The sequence below is a fragment of the Strix uralensis genome, chromosome 3, assembly GCF_047716275.1.
Source record: "Strix uralensis isolate ZFMK-TIS-50842 chromosome 3, bStrUra1, whole genome shotgun sequence".
Taxonomy (NCBI): domain Eukaryota; kingdom Metazoa; phylum Chordata; class Aves; order Strigiformes; family Strigidae; genus Strix; species Strix uralensis.
Genome location: NC_133974.1, coordinates 55742223 through 55757567, shown reverse-complemented (window position 1 = coordinate 55757567; position 15345 = coordinate 55742223). Strand labels below are relative to the sequence as shown.

Sequence of the window (15345 nt, the reverse complement as noted above, 5' to 3'; positions counted from 1 at the left end):
TGACATACACTTCAAGAAATGCTTTCAGCAAAACAGTCAGAGTATTTCAACTACTCACCTTTCTACTCACCCATGCAAATGGAATTCTATATGAAAGTTTAAAGAACATATAGGAGAAAAACACAGCTATATCTGTATCCTGATAAACTGCACTGCAACACTTCAGAGAGACACTTAAAAACTGATGTTCCTTTTAATTAGCAAAGATCCATACATTTTTCAATATGTAAGAAAAAGAACATAGATCTTTTTACTTGTAGTCTTTATCCCTCACAATTAGCATTTATTTTTACACAGGAAACAGTATTCAACAAGCTACTTTCTCCTTTTTTAGTTTATAGTCTAAAATCATCAACACAGAGACAATGTTTGTGTTTCAACACACTGCATTCCTCCCTTCAACAGAAGGTCTAAATAATAGGTACCTGCTTTGCATGACCACCAAACAGTACCTGTATTTCATATGCAGTTGCAGAAAGATTGAAATGGGAACATTATTTTAATATAGCTGGAGAAAAAATAGTGTAGCTTCAAGGTGAACTTTTAAATTATGTAACATTGAACATTCTCTATGTCCAAAAATCACTTTATAATTGGCTGCATACACTGCCTGTGCTCAAAATACATACCTGCACTGTAGTATTTAATATGCTATGTTTAATGAGTGTCTCTTCCATTTTCTGGCATACAAGCAAAACATTCACATTAGCCGGTTTTCTTCTAGAAACCAAACCTAAATTTTTATCTTTAATCCAGTACTACACTTACAACTACTGTAACTAACAATTCTAAGAATATTATGTTGGTATCCTTAAAAATAAATGTTAGAATCTCAGTCCATTGACTAAGATTTTGCCTTTAAGCATAACAATGAAATGTCCTACTAAATCCTTATGGGTTTGTCCTCTATGTGTCTACAGACACCTAGATTTTTGCTACTGTACATGTCCAAAACTGCAAAAGCAACTCCATGTTTACATCTACCCATATTTCAAAGAGGAACCTAAATCAAGCCATTCTCTCCCTTGTTCAACACACTTCTGGATTGACCACAATCCTGGACGTAAACAAGGTTTAATTGCATTTAAACCCACAAAGGAAGAAGAAACAACATTCCTCTTTTGGAAGACCAGCCATTCCTTCTAGCACTCAACAAGGACACGGAAGCTCTTGGTTGAAACGTATAAACTGTTTTTGTTTAGGATCATGGTCTATCTACCAGTTACAATTTCTTCTGGAGCAAAAGCTGTCTCATCTCCCTGCATAAACTTGTTCTCCCCAGTTCAAGAAGAGCTGAAAAAAAACAGTCCAACAAATTAAGATCAAGGAGAACATAACAGTATTCTCATTGTTACAACAGTCAGCATGGGAGAGGAAATACCTATTACTTTCATAATATATCTAGGGAGTATTTACTGCAAAATACACAAACAAAATTTTCAGCAGGAACTGCAGTGCAGTTACCCATTCACAGGTAAATGCTCCAGTATCATACTACTTCTTACTCTTACCTCTCCGGCCCAACTAATTTAAATTCTTTTTCCATGCAGTAGCACCACTTTCCCAGGAGAAGGGTAAGCATTCCCACCTCAGAGAAGACTGTAGATCAGTGCCTGGGACACTCTCTAGGTTGTGGGAGACAAATTCAGCCACTTTAGACCAAGCAGAAAAACAAACTACATTCCTTACTTTCCTGGCAAGAAACTACTAAACATTTTGGTAAAAAGACCTACCACAAATCATTAAATTATACAATGTTCCATGTACCCTGATCACTAAAATTCAATGAGGACAACTGTAAATGTTATATATAATAGTTCAGGGATCACTAATTGGTAGCCACTTTGCTAAGTTGTTGTAGAAAAGCTCTTGGAAAATTTGAAGTATGGCTTCAAAGATGAAAATAATGCTCTCCCTTCTAAGAGTACAACTTTGGCCCAAACTCTGGAAGAGAATACAAGGTTTCTAATCCTTACTGCAAATAAGAGCATCCTTTCAGCCCAGTCTTACATGTTTAAACCTAGACTAAGGATGAAACTTAAGACACAGGTCTCTCCTCTGCATGCCCTAGTGACTTAAGAGGGCTTCTGTTCACTTTTTTGTTTTACAATCCTATTGAGAGGTGCCTAATGCTCCCCAAGACTACACAGAAAACAGACATTCAACCCAGCGCTCTGGATTTGGCTCCACAGGAGGAGTCTGCTCAAGTCCTGTCATATATCTGAATTTAGCTTCACAAGCACTTAACAGTTAACAGCTCACCAAGATACTTACCTGTTCTTCCCTTTTCTGTTTCCGAAGCTGGATTCCTTCCTCTTCTCTTCGTCTGCGCATTTCTTGGGGATTAAGTGCATTATTCTTGTAACTTTTCATTCTGAAGTTATCTTTACCCGGGCTTGCCATGTTGTCTATTAAAAAAAGAAAAATTACTCCAAACGGCCAAACCTCGCAAGGCAAACCTGCCATCTCTTGTACTGCAAAAGTACCTACAGCAGCAGCTATATATTCCTGCAGCTGCTTGCAATACCCAGTCCATCAACAAAAGTCTCTAAGGTAGAAATCAGAGAAAAATCTTTGCCTAGACAGGCATTTCCAAACCGGGGATTAAACTACAGATCATCTCAGGGATGAGATACTTCATTAAAGGGCATAAGATACTGCAAAAAGAAATTATGGGCCTTATGAAACTGAACTGAGAAACAATAAACAAAAACATTACATTGCTAAATTTTGATTGTCAACAAGGAATTTGTTTCCTCCTCTCATGAAGACATTAAATGTATTCAAAAATAAGGAAAAATCCAAGAAGAGAACCTGCAGTAATTGCTGCTTCATTTAATATCTTACTACATTGTTTCTTGATTTTTTTTTTTTTTAAGATACATAACACAGGATCACAAACATAACACAGGATCTAAAGGTTATGCTGCATTTCCTTCTAAAACTGTATGCAGAAAAACAAATTAAGGGTCAGCAGCACCCAGACAGGCATACTCTTTTCCATTTTAAACTAATAAAATGATTCACTAATTCTAATTAACAGCTCTTTTGATGGATTAGAGGATTAGAACCTGACTGTCATTGCAGGCATATCAATTGTGAAAAGATAAAAGTAGTAAAACATGATTCTGTCACTGAAATGATCAAACTGACTGAAAAAGATTGTTAATAGCATGGTGCTTGTTTTGGAAGTTAAAACTGTAGCCTTCATCTGAGAAGTAACTGTCAAAAATATGATTTAAGACTCTACACTAACTCTTCACTTGTCTGGAATTCTTCCACAACAGTAAAACATCTGAACTACAGCTCTTGAGCTGTGCACAATTCTCTATCAACTGCCATGCTGGGACTATTTTTTTTCTTTTATCGGCAGTACCAAGGACTGCTGAGCAATAAACACAAGCTATGAGAGGAAAACAGTCTGAAGACTTAGGCTGACATCAACAAGACACTTACAAGGACTCAGCAGCCTATTTCACCCAAACACATTTGCTTCACAAGAACCTTAGTAAACTACTGCCACCTCTGGACCACGATGCTGAGTGTGCCACAATTTAAAGCAATCTTCTAGTAATGGTCATGTAACTTTTGAGGTACAGTTTAAGAAGATAATCTTTCAACTGGCTTAACGAGTCCTAGAGCATCCTCACTTCCTTAATCATTCATGCCTTGCTAATTTAATTGCACCAATAAAACTGTCAGGCCAAGCAACGAACCAAGTAAGAGAAGCATGCATCCAAAGTCACCCAGTTTAGGTCACCAGCTCTACAAAAGATGCTCAACTGGGAGGAAGGTCTCATCCAAACTGTTTTCAAAAAGAAAAGGTTATGAATATATAGCTTCATTCCCCTCACAAGGATTTTGGTATACACATCCTAAGGCCAAAAAGACTGGCAGTCCTTGATCTATTCAGGCTTCACGACTTCTGCATCTAAATCCAAGGAAGCCTGTCCTTCTGCTCTGCAAAACTACACTCGTTTTAACACTAAGTCCCTCCACCCACCACATCCTGCACCTCGCCCACTTGTTGTGCCTAGACTAAGGCCTATCATACCAATAGTGATTTTTTCTCCCTGCCTACATAAGGCTCCCTAAATACCGCGCCCTGCAGCACCGCCGCCCCCTCCCCGACCGGCAGCGCCGGGGGAGGCCGGACGCCGCCCGCTGGCTTCGCACCGGCCAAGAGCCTGGTGCAGGGCCCGGTCAGACCGCAAGTCCCCTTGCTGGCTGCTCGGCCCAGAGGACACCCACCCCGGCCACAAAGGGAGACTGGCGAAGCTCTTCACACACACGCCCTGAGGAGGGTCCCCTCCACCAGCGGTAGGGCAGGGGAGCGGGAGGACGGTAGCCCTCTGAGGAAACGGTGGGGAACAGCGCGGGAAGACCCCGTCCCAGCACCGATCGCCCCTCCTGGCGGGGACCGAGCTGCCGCGCGCGGCAACGCCCCGCTGCTGCCAGCCACCCCGAGCAGGCAGGAGACCGGCCTGCGCCAGGGAGCCTCACGGCAAGGGGCACCGCACCGCACCCCGCGCCGGAGGGGGACGCGACCCGTCCTGCTCCTGCCCTTACCCACCGGCTCTCAGCGCTCTTTCGCTCTTACCCATCGAAGCGGAGATCGCACGGCGCCCAGCCGCCCTCCGAGCGAGAACACCCCGCTCCGCCCCGGAGCGCGGCACCGGCAGCCGATCGCAATTCAAGATGGCGGACGCCGCCCCGCCGCGCGCCGCACTGGCCGGGGGGCGGGCCCCTCCGTTCCCAGCAGGCCCTGCGCGCACAGGCACCCTGCCCGGGCAAGGAAACGACCCTTCCCAGCAGGCTGTGGGTAGGGCGGGGCGTGCGGCGAAGCTGAGGGCGCCGGGCGATCGTTCCGCTTCCTGGGGCGGGCCGTGGCCGTGGCCGTGGCCGTGGTCGGCGCGATGCTGGTGTGCGATGTCTGCGGGCAGGCGTTGTCTTCGGAGACGGCGGTGCGGCGGCACCTGCGGCGCACGCACCTGGGCCGCCAGCCCCGCTGCCCGCTCTGCGGCGTCGCCACCGCCCCGGGCTGTGAGGAGCTCCGCCGGCACATCGAGGCGGCCCACCCGGAGCCGGGGCCGCCGGGCGCTCGCCGCCCCGAGCTCGCCGAGGGGCTGCCCGAGTGCCCGTTCTGTGGAGAGGCGGCGGGACGGGAGCTGGAGGCGCACGTCAGGGCGCGGCACGGGCACCTGTTGGGCGCCCCGGGCACAGGTGAGAGGCAGCGGTGGGGGGCGTCGCGCCCGGGCCCCGCGGGGGTTGGGACTGGCCGTGGTTGCCCGGGCGGGGAGCGGAGAGCCCCCCTGCGGCGCTTTGCCGGTGTGCCGGGGACCGACCGCCCGGCGGCGACGACACCACGTCGGGGGCGCTGCCTGCGCGGCCCTTCGCCTGTGTCCTCATCCCGGCGGGTGCAGCGGGAGAGCTCCGAGACCGGCCGTGGGTGCCGGCAAGGGGCAGCGCCTGAAGGCGGTAGGAAGAAGTCGCTTAGAAAGGGACAGTGGGTGAAGGCGGTGGGGGTGCCACTTGGAAAACCTGCTCCCGAGCAGCACTAGAACGCTAATGCAGATGAGCAGGCGAACCTGCAGTGTTTTGCACACCCAGCATACACCATCCGTATCAATGAAAGTAAATTGTAAAGCTTTTGTGTGACAAGGAGGTGGTTTTTACCTGTTGGACGCACGTGTGGTCGCAAAGGCTTGACCGCCTCTTGAAGGCTCATCTTTGATAGGATCATGTTGAGCAGTTGCAGTATGCATTAGGGAAAGGCAGTTTTCAGTTTGAAATAGAGATTTATGAAAGATCCAGCACCAAAGTATCCTGAAGTACTAAAGGTTGGTTTGGAGATCACAAGGATATGTTTGGGGGAATAAAGTTGGAGTAAGGAAAACAGTTATTTATTCGACAACTTTGTTTTATTTTAAGTGTGGTCAGAATTTTATTCTGACGAACTGTCCAAAGTTGCTGGTAGCTATTTCAGAAACTTAGTAATGGCATCTCTTGCTAGTGGGTAATTCTCTTAGAAGACTAACACTCTTGATGTAACAAGCTTTGTATACTGACAAGAAAAACTAGAGAGGATGAAGATGCAGAATGTGGCAGTATAGTCAACCACACTGCATAGTCTGTGATTAAAAATATGTTTTTCTTAAGAAAAAAACCAACAAACCATAAAACAGATCTTAGCATTGAATAATATCTTACTTCTGTGGGTATAAATAATGCAGAGCTTGAATAAATAACATACTTGCCTGCATGCCAATTTCCTATTTTAAAAACAGTTGGATTAAGGGTGTTTTGGTTTTTTTAATGTACATAGTGTATTTCAGGAAACTATATGTTTGCAGTGTTATGCAAAATGTTGCTGGTGAATTTAGGTTATTATACTATCAAGTTTCCCTCCAGCCAGTCATGAACTTTTAGCTTGGGCAAATGCTTTCCAGAAACAGCTAACACAGCATATTAATTCCTGTATTTTGTGAACCGGGGAAGGTGCAAGTAAAATCCAGGGACGCAAAAGAAGGGCAATGAAGATGGAGTCAAGCTCTTCTCTGTGGTTCCTAGTGGCAGGACAACAGGAAGTGGACACAAATTGAAATACAGAAAATGCCATTTAAACACAAGAACACTTTTTTTTTTACTGTGAGAGTGGTCACATAAGTTGTCTAGGGAACTTGTAGAGTGTCTATCCTTGGAGTTAGTTGAAAACTGACTGGAAAAAGCCCTTTGTAACTTAACCTGTTTGATTTGACCCTGCTTTTAGGGACTAGATGATCTCCAGAAGTCCTTTTGGACCTTACCTATTTTATTTGGTATTCTTCAATAATAATACTAAAACTGCAGAAAGAATATTTATTTGAGGAGATGCAGAAAGACCAACAAAGTAAGAATGACAGCACGTTTTACTTCGTCCTTTCTGCCCATCAACTGCTGTGTTACTGCATGAATATTAAATTTTTTAAGCAAGTGTTCTTTTGTTAGCAGGACGGATCTTTTGATTAACAGTTTGATATTTCAGACTCCACATTTCTTAATACAAGTATTATCATAGCAAATTGTGATCTATATGGGGCAAAACTTGATTAATTGAAGGAAAATATGTCTTGTCAGATATTTAGATACAAATTCTTAAGTGGTTAAGAGAGTAACACCTGTTTAGAATTTGCTGCCTTTCACTGGGGAGTTTCAGTGGCAACACAAAATTCATTACTGAGTGTTTATTGTAGACTGGATATCAATTTAGGAGGGTCATTCTCACAAAAACAAGGAATTGCATTAATCAAGAAATTGCATTTCTTTTTCAGACACAGAAAATAGTGAACAGCTATATGAATGTCCAATGTGCAGTCTTACATGTACAAACATTCAGATTCTTGAAGAACACGTGGATTTGCACTTAGAGGAACATAGCTTTTCAGAAGGTACATGAAAGGATACAGGCTTGATAATACTTGAAAGCATTTCCAATTATTTGCACATTGCAGTATAGAATCTCAGACAAAATTTAAACTAAATAATTACTTATTTAAAAAGAGAACTGGACACATACATAATGAAGATAACATAGCTAATAGCAAGTCCTGTCACTTGCCCAAGTGCTCTACTTAATTACATATGCTAAAAGAAATCTTTGTGCATGCTTGTTAAGTAAATGCACTGTATGTTAGCCAAAACTAACACTTGGAGTGAAAAATGTTTAAAAGACAGCCATATTATACTTTGTTTTCTAGCTCTATAGGAGGTTTACATACATGGAATTTAAGAGTCATGCATTCCAGTGTGGTGAGCTGAAAATCTATAGCTTATGAAAACTTCTTTTTTCCCTATCCAGTTGTCTGATCCTAAATTTGTTTTTGTCACTTTGTTATGAGACTGCTGGCAATGATCCTAGAAGCTAATAAGTGTGTGGCATTCAAGAAACTGGGACTTCTCACTAACAATTAAGTGAAACATAGGAAACAAAAGCTGTTGTCTTAGTAGTAGAGGTACATGCATTATTTGCCAAGTAATTGCTTCTGTAACTGCACAAACTTTGTCCAAGTCAAGAGTCTGAGTCTTGGTAGACTGAATGCAGTCAGTCCTGTTTAGTGTTTGTTGCTAATAGCTCAAAATAGCTCCTAAAAGTAATGCCCAGTTGTGTTTGTGTATGTCTGCTTAGAAAAGACTCTTTAAAAATTAAATAAATGATCCATCAAAGCATTGTTAACTTCCTGATCAAGTCTTCTCTCTTTGGAATGTTATCCCTGGGTAGGTGGAAACATAAGAGATCTAGAACTGGCTCAACGGCTCCAAACTGAAGAAGATAAACGGCAGAGATCAGAGGAGGAGAAGAGAGAAAGGGAAGAATTTAAAAAGCTGCAGGTACAGTATTATTTATAAATGGTAAAATTTTGAACAGTTTTGCCATTAGAAGCTGGGTATCTTGGAACTGTAATGGCCTGGAACAGCTGTACCAGGTCAGACCTGTGCAGTCAGACAGGCTGCGTTGAGGTAGTGGTGCAGGAGTGGGTTGCAGGCAAATGCAAGCTCTCAGCAGCCCCCATCCTTGCACGGGTGCGGGGCATGCCTGCCTTGAGCTACTTGGCTTTACTGCTTTGAGTGGTGCTGGCTCAGGCTGAGGCGAGGGGCTCCCTGCACACGCCCTGCTGCTCTAACCGGGGGCCCGGCATGCCTGCTGCCTTGTACTGTGCTCCACCCAGCTCTGGTGCTCTGCCTTGCAGTGCAGCCTGGAGCGTATTCCCTGGCAGAGTACCTGGGGCCCTGAGCATCCTGGCTATCCTCTTCCTGGTTACCATCACCTGCTCCAGTGACCACTCCCCTGCTAGGGCCTGCTTCCCTCTCCCTCCCACCTGACAGCCTGAGAGTTCATTTCCCACTCTCACAACCTCCTGGCCATTGACTGCCTCTCTGCCGATGGCTCTCTACCCGAGAGGGAGCAGAGGGATGTGCCTGCTCTTCCAGGTATGGCTTTCCTAGTCCCATGTTCCTATTGAGGAGTGAAGCTTGGCCTTTGTCTGTAAAGTGTCATAAAGCTGAAGTTTTTATGTCTCACAATTCACTATTTTCCAAAGTTACTGATTGTGCATGCAGCTTCTCGAAATCACTAAATGTGGATTTTAAAAAAATATGATTTAAGTAATGCACATTCCATCCCTAACAGAGACAATATGGCTTGGATAATTCTGGAGGCTACAAGCAGCAATTCCTAAAGAATATGGAAAGGGAGGTTGATAGAGGAAGGATGCAGCCTTTTGAATATCACAAGAGAAAAGCAGACATGATGGAATGTTTGGCTTTTGGCATAGATGATGGGAAAACAAAGACCTCAGGTAAAAATGTTGAAATTATATACAACTAAGACTGTACTTTTTAGACCTAGGTTGTAGTGACAAAACCTGTATTTAACAAAGTATATAATTGTATGTTTTATATTAGTTGCATCTTAATTCTAATCTGTATTTTCTAGATCAATCTATACCATTTTAGTCCTAAACTAGTAAGGAAATTAAAGCTTGGTATGTTTCTAGACTTCATTCTAACCAGAAGACTTTTTTTTGTCTTTTTTCTTCTTTTTTTCTATGGAACCTTGGAACCAAGTTGTCTGGTTAAAGGCCCAAATACAGTATCTATCAAAAGATGCAAATGTCTTATTACAAGCTGGTTGTCCTTGAGCATATGGTCGTTCACTACTTAGTACTCATTCATTCATAACCTAGTGTAACTGTTAAAATTTACAGTAGCTTTTTATCTTGTGTTTCAGTTAGTTGTAGTACTATGTAAGCTGGTCCAAGGTAAGCACAGTGTTCATCTGATTGCAAAGTTCATGAGAGAACAGGGAGGAGTAGGCATCTACTTGATACATTTTCTTTGAAATGTTTTATAATTGGTACAACAATACAGTGCCAATGCATTTCTGTGTCCCTTTCAAAAGCCTTCCTTGTCTTTACTTGCCAAGACCACAGTTCAAAGGTCTTTTAGCTTACTGCTAGTAGTTCTAGCTTACAAAATATCCATTTGGTTCTTGACAAGTAAAATGCAATTTATTCTATAAAATGTATTGAGTGAAAATAATACATGCACTTGCAGCCAACTGTATCCTGGGCTGCATCAAGAGAAGTGTGGCCAGCAGTTGAGGGAAGTGATTCTCCCCCTCTACTCCACTCTCATAAGAACCCATCTGGAGTCCTGTGTCCAGCTCTGGGGCCCCCAACATAAGAAGGACATGGACCTGCTCGAGCAGGTCCAGAGGAGGCCACGAAGATGATCGGGGGGCTGGAGCACCTCCCTTATGAGGACAGGCTGAGAGAGTTGGGGCTGTTCAGCCTGGAGAAGAGAAGGATCCAGGGAGACCTTATAGCAGCCTTCCAGTACTTAAAGGGGGCCCACAGGAAAGGTGGGGAGGGACTCTATCCGGGAGTGTAGGGATAGGACGAGCAGTAATGGTTTTAAACAGAGAGAGAGTAGATTTAGATTAGATATAAGGAAGAAATTCTTTGCTGTGAGGGTGGTGAGACACAGGAACAGGTTGCTTAGAGAAGCTGTGGCTGCCCCCTCCCTGTAAGTGTTCAAGGTCAGGTTGGACGGGGCTTTGAGCAACCTGGTCTAGTGGAAGGTGTCCCTGCCCATGGGAGGGGGTTGGAACTAGGTGACCTTTAAGGTTCCTTCCAACCCAAAGCATTCTATGATTTAAAGTTTTCATTCTTGGTAATGATTTAGACATCAGAGAGAAATTCAGAAAATAATCTCTGATGGCTATGGAAAGATTGTCTTCACAATAGCATGGCAATAAAGAGCCTTTGAGAATTTATATATACAAATTGGAGAGAGCATTCCCAAGCATGTTCCTTCATTTTCATTAATTTTGGGGGAATTAAAGGATTATGTAGCATGCATAAGTATTTCCATGTTTTTAAGGGGATGTTGTACTGGAGGTAGCAGGGACATAGAAATGCTTTGTTGGTGACATTACTTTTTCATTGTAATAGTTCCTGCACATATCACACTTTATAATGTAGTCCAAGCTGTTTAATTTAAAATATTGTGTAGCAGCTTGAATTCTGAAAGCTTCGTAGTACATAAATTCATCAAAGACCATTGAAATGAAATAGGTGCAGTGTCCACTGGTTTTGGGTTCTACATGCAACGTAGGATCACTTAGAAGTTTTAAAATAAATTGTCTTAATCTGTATGTGTTCCAAGCTGGGGAAAGAATCTTTTTCTGGCAAATTTTGTAGTTAATTTTACAGATCATAATCTTTATATTTGGTCTTCTTTTAGGAATCATTGAAGCATTGTGCAAGTACTATCAGAACGAAAACAAAGATGTGAGGCGTGTATGGCTTTCAACAGGAGTAGATCACTTCCACTCATCTTTAGGTGACAGAGGCTGGGGTTGCGGTTACAGGAATTTCCAAATGCTCCTTTCCTCACTGTTGCAAAACAGCTTGTATAATGACTGCTTGAGAGGTATTAAAACGCTGCCTTTTTTTTTTTTTCATATACATTGGATGACAACCTACTGACTGATGTTTTTTTACCTTTTCATTTACGCAGCAAGGCTTACTAGGTCAATGATACCTATTAAATGCTTGTTATACCACTGCATCTTTACTGTGGAAAGAATCAGAGGGGTGAATGCTGTCAAGGCATGATGTGGCTGAAGTTTTACCTTTAGGTCTTTTGGTGCATCTTTGTATCATCAACAAAGGAAGCTGAATATTTTTAATTAATAGACTATTTCAGTAACTGTAACCACAATTCAAAAGCTTTTCTGTTCCAGATACTACACTAATTCCTAGTATACCAAAGATTCAGTCCATGATTGAAGATGCCTGGAAAGAAGGCTTTGATCCTCATGGGGCATCTCACTTCAACAACAGATTACATGGTTCCAAAGCATGGATAGGAGCGTGTGAAATTTATTCACTGTTAACCAATCTCAGGATAAAGTAAATATTGCTTTTTGTTGTTGTTATTTTTAAGTGCTGGTTTAAGTGTTGTACCTTTAAATGTCAGAATTGCCAACAGTGCAATGACAAAGCCGCCTTAGGGGCTTTAAAGTTAACCAACCTATAAACAGATCTGATTTAGCATAGCATAAAGCTGTGTAACTACTTATGCAGGTACCTAAATTGAATAACTACGTAGATCATTGAGACTTGGTGAAGAATTATGCCACATATGCATAAAATCAAACATTGATTAAAAACTTAATTGCTCTAGAAGCTTCTTCTCAAGAAGAATCTGAATTTCAGCTACCCACTTGCATAATTCCGAAAGCTGTTAACTGGATTTTCTAGTGTATCGAAAGCTTCACAAGTTCTTGTTAGACTGAACAGAGTAGAGTGTTTGTTAAAGAAGAAATCTTCCAGTTTTGAACACTATATATTGCATGCTTTGTGTCCCCTTCTCCTGTATTAAAAAAAAAAAAAGGTGGTAGTGACCACTTGATGGCTGTAACTGCTGTTTACAAAGCATTCTTGGTGCAGGAGGAAAGGACTGAGAGGTGGAAAAAGTTGTTTTAACAACCAACCAGCTTGAAATCTTGTTGTTTTCATTCTAAATGTTCTGTAGGTGTCAAATCATTGACTTTCACAAGCCAACTGGCCCTATGGGTACACACCCTCGATTATTTGAGTGGGTTTTGCATTACTATTCTACAGATAATGAAGGTGGTGCAAAGGTAGTGTGTACTTCCAAACCACCTATCTACTTGCAACATCAAGGTCAGTGTCACAATATGCTCGTTTCTATTCTCTTTCTTTGTATGTGCTGCATATTCAGAGCAGCATTTTACATTCCTTCTTAATTTACGTACAGAGCTGCATATTCAGAGCTGCAATTCAGAGCAGCATTTTACATTCCTTCTTCATTTAATTGAAGGCATGGCTTTATTTCCTGTTATTTTTTTAGTTAGTAAGAGTAGCATTAAAGTTTGTATTTTTATTGTGTGGAAGACCTCGATGTGACTTGAATCTCAACTTTTTGACATCTGCTCTTTGCTTATAACTACCTTATTCAAATTTCAAGTAATATCTTCCTTGATCTGAAAATTAGTATGCCACAAGGAATGGGATTTATGTGTTTTTAAAATACAGAAACTCTATCTTGAAATTAGGTCATAGTCGTACTGTTGTTGGAATAGAAGAGAAGAAGAATAAAACCTTATGTTTGCTACTGTTTGACCCAGGATGTCCTTCCCAAGAAATGCAAAAACTGCTAAAACAAAACAGCGATGGTACTAGTCTCAAACTACTGCGGAGATTTGTGGGTAGCTTAAAAGAAAAGCAATACCAGATAGTGGCTGTAGATGGTGTGCTCTCATTGGAAGAGAAAGCTGTAAGTATTGACGAAAATAGTTTATGTCTATGAAAAGTTTAAGAGGATCTCTTCTTGGTTGCATGGTTATTTTTTTTTCATGTCTTTGCTCTCCTCCTTCTCTGTTACTTTCTGCTTACTCTCTGTGAATTGAGTCATCCCAGGATATCAAGGCTAAAGAAGTTTTGCATGTAAATGCATGCCATCTTGATATAACTGACAACTTCTAAATCTTTTATGAAGCTTGCAGCTGTTTGCACGTGTAAATTATGTGGTTTTTTCCTTTTCATTTTCTTACAATATTTTTTCCTAAATAATTTATTGAGGGCATATAAGGTACTTATAAAGCATCCACAGTTCAAAATTATGTTCAGGGGGTTTTATTGCAACTTTGTAAAGCTACATGGTGTCTATCGGCCTTTGATAGTTGAAGAACAACACGTACAGATACTGAGGCCTAACCATCCAGTGTTTCCTCAGCTTTGATACTAGAACTAGTGCATTCTGCTTTCTGAAAGTAGTTAGAACTTCATATATTTAAAACAGAGCTCTGAGCAACTTACATGCTTGAGCTGTTGGCATTTTTATAAATCCTATCCACGTGTTTCACTTTGGACATTGTAACTTTTTAAGACCTTAGAAGTTTTCAGCTGAATGTCAGATGTAAGTTTTGTTTCTTAGGCTTTCTCTTTCCTACACTAACAAATTGATTCTGAGGACCCATGTTCTGATTCTGTGATGTCTTATCAGCACTGTTCAGCATGTTCAAGCTTCAGGACAGAATTTTATTTAAACTATGAAATAATGGGTGACTGAATCACCTGCTCAACTTTATTTAATGTCTGTATATTGAAATAAGGTATTGTCTTAAGTGTTTTCTGGCCTTGAACATGTTAAATATCAGTGAAACACAGCCATCATATCTTCCTCCTACTGCAAAAGCTTTAAAATTCAGGACACAGTAAAAAGAAGAGTGTTGTGTGGGATTTGTGGTGGGGGGGTTGTTTGGTTTGGGGATTTTTTTCCTCTTTTCAAAGATTTGATTTATATCTAAAAATATTAGTTATTTAGAATTTTGTCTTGAAAGCTCCCGTTAAGATGAACTATGACCCCTTATACTTGTTAAGCTTACTAAACTACTAATTTGGAAAATGATCTTTAAAGTGGGATTTTCGTTCATTAAGCTATTCTTTCTCCCCACTTTTTTTAGGCTCGCTGCCATGCTTCTCAGGTCTTGACATCAGAGAAGATTCCTTAAAGGATGCGTTTATCACTTCTGTCTGGAATTTGCTGAATGAAAAATATTAAACTTCTGGACTGTGACCCTAACTCAACAATCTCTAGACCTAAACCATGTCTCCGAAAATGCTTGGGGTCTCTGGAGCAGCACAACACTGGAGTAAACATTTAGTTTTGATATTCAGTCAAAACTGTCATCCTGATGAATCTGTAACTCTGAAGTATTACAGTCCTTGTAATTTGGTATTTTCTTAGTTGCTTAAATTACTAAGTAACACCCACCATCCCATAGCAAACTGTGCACCATAGTTAACTGTCAATAAGCAGTGGATAAAGATACTATGGAACTACTTTATTGGAGTGCCTGGTCGTGGTTTACTTCTGTAAATATATTTATGCTGCCTCTGAGGCCAATGCTCTATTTCTCATCAAATTTGATCAACAAATATCTATTATGCCTCAGCAAATTCTCCCTCAACTATTTGCTAAGTACAGACAGTTCAGTGATTTCACAATACAGTCTGTTCCATCAGGGATTAGTTTACCACTGAACTTCTTTTCAGTTAGCTGGCTTCTCTAGATGTATCACTTGTAAACACGAACATGTGTGCTTATGAGGTGGATCAGTGTTAGCATTGGCTGTGCTGTCTAACATAGTGGTGGAAGTGGGATGTCCAGAGTGGGACACGTGTGCTTTAGGGGTTACCCAAGGCAATCCATTGGGGTATAGGGAGAAAATATGTCTTTTGTACCATGAATAAATAAAATATATTTTTAAAAGTT

The 15345-nt window shown here is 41.6% G+C and overlaps 2 protein-coding genes across 11 annotated transcripts in view; one reads left to right on the top strand and one right to left on the bottom strand.

Annotated features, from left to right (window-relative positions):
• The window catches only part of KPNA5 (karyopherin subunit alpha 5), a 22482-nt gene extending 17660 nt beyond the window's left edge, over nt 1–4822 (bottom strand). For 2 of the 7 annotated variants that reach the window (XM_074862340.1, XM_074862343.1), the window contains exons 1-2: nt 4601–4822; nt 2275–2408 (exon numbers count right to left, since the gene is read on the bottom strand). In XM_074862340.1, the coding sequence (XP_074718441.1) occupies nt 2275–2408; nt 4601–4604 (138 nt within the window). In that variant the 5' untranslated portion in view covers nt 4605–4822. Of the gene's footprint in view, nt 1–58; nt 1625–2274; nt 2409–3716; nt 3806–4569 lie in introns of those variants that run through there. The other 5 variants (XM_074862341.1, XM_074862342.1, XM_074862345.1 and 2 more) reach the window with 5 other exon arrangements.
• On the top strand, nt 4822–15345 carry ZUP1 (zinc finger containing ubiquitin peptidase 1). Of its 4 annotated transcripts, none has more exons than XM_074862348.1 (9): nt 4822–5223; nt 7311–7427; nt 8258–8367; nt 9167–9335; nt 11284–11472; nt 11786–11954; nt 12580–12731; nt 13196–13344; nt 14534–15345. In XM_074862348.1, the coding sequence occupies exons 1-9, from the start codon at nt 4917–4919 to the stop codon at nt 14579–14581; spliced, it is 1410 nt and encodes a 469-aa protein (XP_074718449.1). In that variant the 5' UTR covers nt 4822–4916; the 3' UTR covers nt 14582–15345. The 4 variants fall into 4 exon arrangements, with proteins under 4 accessions (XP_074718449.1, XP_074718448.1, XP_074718450.1 ...); XM_074862347.1 differs by having other exon boundaries at nt 13124–13344; XM_074862350.1 differs by lacking the exon at nt 4822–5223 and adding an exon at nt 5246–6889 and having other exon boundaries at nt 13124–13344.